This window comes from Kogia breviceps, chromosome 1 (assembly GCF_026419965.1).
Source record: "Kogia breviceps isolate mKogBre1 chromosome 1, mKogBre1 haplotype 1, whole genome shotgun sequence".
In the NCBI taxonomy this organism is placed as follows: Eukaryota; Metazoa; Chordata; class Mammalia; order Artiodactyla; family Physeteridae; genus Kogia; species Kogia breviceps.
The window spans coordinates 49,717,473-49,726,164 of NC_081310.1; the positions used below are offsets into that span (position 1 = coordinate 49,717,473).

At 38.0% G+C, this 8,692-nt stretch overlaps 1 protein-coding gene across 1 annotated transcript in view; it reads left to right on the forward strand.

The window, feature by feature from the left end:
• TNFSF18 (TNF superfamily member 18) overlaps positions 1-6,858 on the forward strand; it is a 422,847-nt gene extending 415,989 nt beyond the window's left edge. The window contains exons 4-5 of the mRNA XM_059072867.2: positions 4,258-4,288; positions 6,527-6,858. Of these exons, the coding sequence (XP_058928850.2) occupies positions 4,258-4,288; positions 6,527-6,858 (363 nt within the window). The remainder of the gene's footprint in view (positions 1-4,257; positions 4,289-6,526) is intronic.
• Positions 6,859-8,692: the final 1,834 nt, after the last annotated feature.

An 8,692-nucleotide genomic window follows, 5' to 3' on the forward strand; every position in this document is an offset into this window, starting at 1 on the left:
TTTTTGGAAAAGAGGACTGAATGTCTGGTGGGTGATGAGTCATTATGAAGTGGCCACTGCCACCTCCTCATAATGCTGTACGACCTTGGAGTTTACATTATTTTAGTCTCCACTCTGGTTTTTATATACAAAATCCCAATTTCCAGCCTCTCTAGGTGCTAATTCAAGAAGTGTTAGACAGATAGGAAGGTTGGCTCTTTCGAAATCAACAGAAATTTCTTTGGGAGAATTCTTTTTTTCTTTTTTCCTCCTCTTCATTCAGAAGACATTTCACTGAAAGAATCGGTTATGAGCCCAAGGAGTTGGTCCATCCCTAGATGAAAATAACCTCACAGAAATTGTCTCTAAGAAACCAAATGTCAGGAGAGTCCCCTGCTTCAATGAAATGAAGGATACTTTCAAAAGGGAAAGTTGTGCTTGTACTTAAAAGCAGAGTGGATTCTATTTCCAAATGATGATCTGATTAGAGTTGGTTTGGAGAAATAATCAAATTCATTTATTAACCCAAGTATGTAAATCTGGGCTTCAATCACAATGCGGTTACAAGAACAACTGCTCCTTCTAAGCAAAAATAAATTAACTAAACTAAACTGAAAGTCCCATATGCTTCTTTATAAGTGGATACCCACTCCTTCCAAACATCACCAAAATTAGAAATACAAACTTCTCCACAGAGTGGTAGGAGTGAGACTTTTGAGTCAGGCTCTGTTTGGATCTTAGCCTGGTGTCTCATCAGCTGCATGACCTTGGGCTAATTACATAATCCTTCTCCTTCTTGTTTCCTCATCTGAAAATGTGTGTGTAGGTTATTTCACAGAGTTGTAAGAATTAATGAGATAGTACAGTGCCTGACCCATGGTAGGCTCTCAGTGGATGGTAGTGATTCATATTTACACCATTATTATTAATGACTTTACAATGAAGATAAAGTTAAAAAAGACTTTAAATAAAGTGGGTATTCCTTGCTTATCTATTCCACTTCCTCAACCAAAGACTATGCCTCACTACCAAACAGAGGATTTTTGTGATTAGACGGATTTTCATTTGTGGCAATAATGACAGAATAGCACAGTGGTGGTTTCTATAGTTCTAAATAAACATTAAAGCAGCCTACAGGATTTCTGCAGTATCCAGGATTTCTGTCTCTGGCAATTAATTTGTCTGTGGCATTAGGTTCCTCCTCACGCTCTTTATACAGGAGAGTAGACAACATAGATGTTACCTGTGGCACATATTTTGGAACTCTTTTATATTTAGATTGTTATCCAATCCCTTCATGTGTTTAATCATGTCTTTCTAGAAAGATGATAAACTTTTTAAGAGGCAAGGACCATAGATGACATTAATTTCTCTTGCTTACAATGCTAGTATAATGTTGGGAATGTAGGTGCTTAAAGTTTTAATTCCTCATTATAATCAGCATCATGTTCAAAACACTAATACTTAATAAGCAGGACAAGACAGAATATCTGGGCAAAATCCTTTATAAGAATTACCTCATTTAGGGACTTCCCTGATGGCGCAGTGGTTGGGAGTCTGCCTGCTGATGCAGGGCACACGGGTTCGTGCCCCGGTCCGGGAAGATCCCACATGCCGTGGAGCGGCTGGGCCCGTGAGCCATGGCCACTGAGCCTGCGTGTCAGGAGCCTGTGCTCCGCAACGGGAGAGGCCGCAGAGGCCGCAACAGTGAGAGGCCTGAGTACCACAAAAAAAAAAAAAAAAAAAAGAATTACCTCATTTAAACCCATAAGCAACCTCAATGGGCTAGGTGCTGCTATTTCCCCCATTTTATAAGTGAGAAAATTGAAGTTGAGTCCCTATCACATGCTTATTATGGGTTAGACTAAATTGAATTTTAACATCTCTTCTAAGAAATCCCCAAGTAAGGATGAAATAATTGCAAGAGCAAAAGCAATTGTAGGAATCCAGTGATTTATCTCCTAGAACAGTGACTTCCCAACCTTTCTGATTGCACCTCTCTATCAACAAAATGTTCTTGAGTACAATCCCAATATATATGCTAATTTATTGTAAGTTTTATACAAGTTCTAATACTCTATATTAAAAAGATACATAATAGAAATTTATAAGGATGAACCAAATATGCTTAATGTTGTTTATTCACAGTACAAAACCATTTTGCTTTTACCAAAATGTTATATTTATATAATATGCAAATATATAATATAAAGATTTCTAAAGTAATTGAAATAATATTTTAGTAAAGTAATTTGATAAATGTCTTTCTCTTATTTTCTTAATCTTAGTTTAACACTTTTTAATATAATAATTTGAAAGTTATAGTCTAGGTTAATTTACCTTACCTTGATTCATGGTTTTGACCATCATAACTGAAAATTACCTCATGAAGAAATATAGATCAAAATGGAAGAATGCATTTTTGAGTGTGCTTACCATGTTATGACACTAAATTTTAAATCCATCATTCAATAGTGCAAAATTCTTTTTTTTAAATTAAAATAATATTATCCCAAGTGGGGGGCAGGGTGTTGGGATGAATTGGGAGATTAGGATTGACATATATGCACTAATATGTATAAAATAGATAACTAATAAGAACCTGCTGTATAAAAAAAATAAAATTAAAAAAAATATTGTCCCATCACTCCATTCATGATTTTTCTTCCTTCTTTAGACAACTTAAATTCCATGGTCTATAATTAAAATCCTTACCAAGGTGGCCTTTCCTTCGTAGGCTCCTTTGCAGGTTCTTTCTTATTTCCTGACCTCTAAACATTGCAGTGCCCCAGTACTTCTGTCTGTCTGTACCCACTGACTTGATGCTCTTATACAGTCTCATATCTTTAAGCACCACACAGAAGCTGAAGACTCTTATTATCAGAACTCCTTAAATTCCATCCTTACAGATCTAACTACCTTCTTGACACTCCTACCTGGATATCTAATAAGCATCACAAACTTTACATGTCTAAAAATGAACTCATGACTCTTTTGCCCCCAATTTACTCCTCTTAAATCTTGCTCATTTCAGTGATTAACAGTTTTATCTTTCTAATTACTCATGCCCCAAATCTTGGTGTCATCTTTGTCTCTTCTCATTTCCTTATCCATATCCATGTCAGGAACTCCTGTTGGCTCAATTTTCAATCACACATCACCATCTCCACAGCTAGCACCTTGGTCAGAGGCACCGTGCTTTCTTGTATAGATGATTACACTGATCTCTTAGCTTGTCTCACTGCTTTTGCTCTTGTCACCCTTTAATTTATTCCTAGCATAGCAGCCAGAGAAATCCTATAAAAGAAAAACTGATATCATGTTTAAGCTCGAAAAGTCTGTTAAGCACTTTGCCACAAGGAAACAAATGAACTTTACATGGTACAAAATGTGTGGGTATACCTTACCTTACTACTAAATATCTTAAAGCCTTTAGTATTTAAATATCTGTATTTATAAAATCAACCACACTGGTGGCTTCCTGTTGCATGTAAACTGTGGTATGTTGCAACAGTTTGAAACTGAGATCTCCTCAGGGTATTTCAGTCACTGTATATGATGCATGATTGTCTGAATATTAAATAGTGGAGACATTATCAATCTGAAATGTAAATATTTCTATAGCTTAATTTGTTATTTAAAATAATAGAGGGCTTCCCTGGTGGCGCAGTGGTTGAGAATCCGCCTGCCGATGCAGGGGACACGGGTTCGTGCCCCGGTCTGGGAAGATCCCACATACCATGGAGCGGCTGGGCCCGTGAGCCATGGCCGCTGAGCCTGCACATCTGGAGCCTGCGCTCCGCAAAGGGAGAGGCCACAACAGTGAGAGGCCTGCATACAGAAAAAAATAAATAAATTAATTAAAAATAATAATAATAATAGAAATAGAAGTTCTATTATTTTCTTCTCACATGCCAGTGGACCATCTTGTGAAGTCACTGGGATGCAAAGACTATTATTTAATAGAAAATTTCTATAGCCCAAGAGGAGGAGAGTCCAAGATCAAATAGTTGTACTGTGGGTAGAGATTAGGTGGATAAAAGGAGTTCTTAGCTTTTTCCTAGAAGACCCAAAAGGTAGCTGGGTTGTGAAAGGTAAAGGAAGGCGCCAGCCATCTGTAAAGGAAAGCTGAGAGATCCAAAACAAGGGGGAGGGAGGGATTTTTTTATGTGGCTAGGGAAAAGAGGTCGGCTTCAGGAATCAGAGGCTCTAAATAAATCAATCGAGAAAGTTGTGACACTGTCATCATCCTGACCAATTCTTCTTCTTCCCCTACAGACTGCCAGTGGGCCCTGTATAGCGAAGTTTGGTGAGTAACATGTCTCATATACCTCCTTTTTTACTTTTCTTAGTATTTGATGCAAAAGGCAAGCTCCAGAGTTAAGAAAGCATGCATTCTATTTTACTCATCCTTCAGCTACTATTTATAGCTGCTTATCTTGTGCCAAGCTGTTGTCTAGGAGCTGAGGCTTCAGAGGTGAACCAGATGGACAAGCCCATGCCCTCATGAAGACTACATTCAAGGTCACATCTCTGGGCAGGAATGCATAGCACTCCCATAGGCCTGGGAATCTGAGATCCAGGAATCTACTTTTAATTCTGTGTTTTAATAAGCACAAGTTTCAGATTTCTACAACCTTTCCCTGTGACAAACTCAAAGTCATTCTCACATTTCACATACTGCTAGCGTCCAGTAGAGTGAGTATAGGGTGTGATTTTTGTTTCTGAGTATATAGAAGAGAAATGAGAGTTAGGGGAATGGTCACTTCTCTGCTCGTTTCTCTTCTCCTCTTAGCTCCTGAGTCACTTTCCTTTATAGTGACCTGGTACTTGCTTAGAAAACACACTAAAGTTTACAGTTGTCCTGAGCCTTAGGGCATTTTTTAGAATACATACAAAATTGAAATGAATACATTTTGGGTTGTTTACTGGTTTAAGGTCAAACACCCATTTTCAGCTGACAGCAGAGTATTTCTAGAGTTAACTTCAACTCCTGTTTTCCTATACAGTGCAAACAGCCAGGCTTCCTTGCTTTGTGGAAATTAGGGAGTCTCTTTTTACTTATCTCTGCCTTTGTGATTTTTGTTTTTCTAGTGAATGGAGTGAAACTCCTCATGATATGTTGAAATTTTCTTTTGATGTGGTAAAAGTTGAGAACCTCAGGTGATGCTAAGATGGTCTTTAAGTGTCCCCCATCACAGAATTAAATATGAGAACCAGTGACACTTCTTCCTGGTGACTTGCCTATGGTCAATTACATGGTCAAGCAGGAAGAAATTTACTGGGCTCTGGGCTCATTGGAGATACAGGGAGACTTTGCTTCTTGCTCTAATGATCTTTCCTTCATTCTCCTTCAGAATCTACCCTCAGAGCCTTATATCTGACATTTATATACAAATAAGAATTTGTCAATATGTTATCTCTTCCAGGGTACTTTTTTTAATCAAGGTTTCTAATTATGTGACAAAGACTTTGCCTCCATAACAAAAATTATGGAGAATTAGAGAACAGGCCAGATAAGTGTTTGGGGAGGTAAAAGCACATCCTGGGATTCTGAAATCACACCTCTGTGTAAAACAATTAACATTAGGAAAATATGTAAATTCCATATATTCCTATGAAAATAAACAAGTCTTGACCCTTTCCCCATCCCCTTTGACAGCAATAAACCAGGGATACTTATATTTAAACAGTCAAATCATTTCCATTTATAAACTCATTAATTTACCAGTAGCTATTTTGGGAGGGTTTGGATAAAGATATCCCAAGTGTATCTTGAATGATATATACCCATAAAGTGCCATAATTTAGACACAGTGCACCTAATTCAGGAACACGGTTGTATCATTCAATCAAGATATATTTATTGAGCACATACTGGGTACCAGGAATTCTTTTTGGTGCTGAAGATATAGCAATGGACAAAATAGAGAAGTAGTTATTCTCAAAGACATTATATTCAAGTGGGTATAAGATAGACAATAAACAAATGAACAATTTATAATAGGCTAGATGGTGACACCTTCTATGAAGAAAACTAAAACAAGGTAAAGGGAGAGAGTGACAGGAGAGCGCTATATTTTATACAGATTGAGGAGAAGATCTCATTGATAAAGTGATACATAGTAAATAGTATTTACACAGAGAAAGGCAAATATGCATCCTGCACTGCCAACTTTGGTCATCACCATCCTGGCGGGTGATTCCTCTCTTCCCTCTTCCTTTCTTCCCTGTCACAAATATTGATTGACAAGAGATGAAGTGCCACCCTAAAACTTAACCTGTGTCCCTATTCCAAATGTATTTCATTAGAACTCCCCAAGCAAGAGACACACTTAGGCGCTGCAATTTCTCTAAAACAAGGAGTAGGTAGATACTTAAAATATTAAAATTGTGGTTGGAGAGAACTAGTATAGACCAGGTAAAGAAACATCCTGTAAGTAGGAAAGAACTATAATCAGGAAGAAGGTGAAATAATTAAATAACTATGCTTTCCTTTATTTTTTTTTCCTTTCTCTCCCCTGCCTTTCTTGTAAATGTCTTATAGGACCATTACCTTCAAAATGGCAAATGCCCTCTCCTGAGCCTTCTTGTGTGAATAAGACAGCTGACTGGAGGCTGAAAATACTTCAGAATCGTTTGTATTTAATTTACGGCCAAGTGGCTCCCAATAGAGCCTACAAGGGGCGAGCTCCTTTTGAGGTGCTGCTATGTAAGAATGAAGACCCCATACAAGCTCTAACGAACAACTCTACAATTCAGAAAGTAGGATTATTACATCTCCATGCTGGAGATGTAATAGACTTGATATTCAACACTGAACATCAGGTTCTAAAAAATAACACATACTGGGGGATCTTTTTGCTAGCAAATCCCTAGTTCATCTCCTAGAGACTCGATTTGGTCTCCTCTGTCCTCTTCAGCATATGCAGAGGATGCCAGTGGGGAGGATGGAGGAGGAAGATTTTCAATGCCTACAGTTCATCTGGGCATATAGATCAACACAAACAGAACTCCTCTGCATGTGGATTTTCATTTCTCATGCCTGTCTGAATAAGACTCAGAGGGAGTACCAAAGACATTTGGTTACCCTTGACGTTAGGTCAGCAAAGGCACTTTACTAGTTCATGATAAAATGAATACGGGTGGCTAGAGGACAGAATCTTCTCAAAGTGTCTTTGTCTAATCCTTGAATCCCTGGGGGGAAAAATGAAGTCTTATTCCCATGGGAGCCTTGTCTGGTATGAAAAAAGATCCAGGGCAGTAGCCCGGTCTTGTTATCATACTCTTGGACCATGGATTTCTTGACTTCATTCTTCCCATATTCCCATCTTCTGAGACCCTCCTTATAAAAAGTAGTCAGAATTGGAGGGTGGTCACAGATAGGCCAGTCATACACCACTTTAGATTTGATGGCATTAGAGGATAGAGAACACTCTTGAGAACTATTGGGACAGAGGCACAGGTGACATTGGAGTGGAATGCACTTTATTCGGGAAGCTTCCTTGATTTTATCATACTCAGGACGCAGGGTGCTTTATAAAACTAGCTGGTCAAAAGGGTCATTCTGAACCTTCACATAGGGCTTCAAGAGAGCTTGTGTATGTGTCTAAACATTGTCAATAGTAAAGAAAGAGTAATCATTACTAATCATAAGACATACCCCAGAAATTGATATTACCAGTACTGTATTTTGTCATGTAATGATTTCATATTTTTAGCTAGCTCTGCACAGTTTGCAAAGTGCTTTCATATATCACGTGACAAGTCTATGAAGTTAATGGAGCAGGTATTTTTGGCACAGTTTTAACAATGAGAATTTGGAGGCAGGTGGAACATAGGTAACTTGTTTCAAACCACAGAACTAGTGATTAACAAGGGGCCCTGGGCTTCCCACTGTATCACACTATTTTAACTCTGGGGTTGGTATTTCTGCTATCATATTAGAAGTCTATAAAGTTTAGGAGATTTGATTTTTCAGGCGGTATATTCCCTTTTAGCCCAAGGTAGGTAGAGGGAAGCTACACCAATTCTTTCCTTTCTCAGCAAACTTCTTTTCCTTTCCTTGCCTGGAGCAGGGAGCACAGGGTGTTGTTCAGGACTGACTTCAACCAAATCCCCTTCCTCACTTTGAAGAGCTGTCTTGGTCAAATATGTTAACTTCCAAAAAGAATGAATAGCACTCAATTCAATGACAGTCTGCTAAAGTTTTGGACTCTGCGAAATTAACTAGCTGCTTATGGCTTCCTGTTGAAAGGTATGTAATGTGATTACATGATAACCCAATTTAAAATATTTATGGATATTTGTAGAAGGCTACATTGTTAACTAATAGTATCACTGCATAAAGCTAATTTAAAAATATTTGTATTGTGTGCAAGAAAAACTGCCTGGGAGCAGACTAAGCCTGAGGCCAGGGTGCTTCTTAGTAATTTTTTTTTTAAAGACATCTGCTGAGTAGCTTAGGGCCAAAGGCTTGGATGCCTGGTTCCTCTTGCATTTGTATATTTTCTCAGGAAATTAAAGTTATATGACATAGATTTATGGAAACTTTGTGATATTGATTGTTGTTGAGTTAGTTTTAAGCAGCAGTGTGCTGGAGTGGGCCAGTACTAGTTCATAAGAAGTGATTGTTAAATTTAAACAAATTGCAGAATCTGGTTGTTAAATACAGTCATCCTTGAAATTGGCCATGGTGGGACTATTTATACCA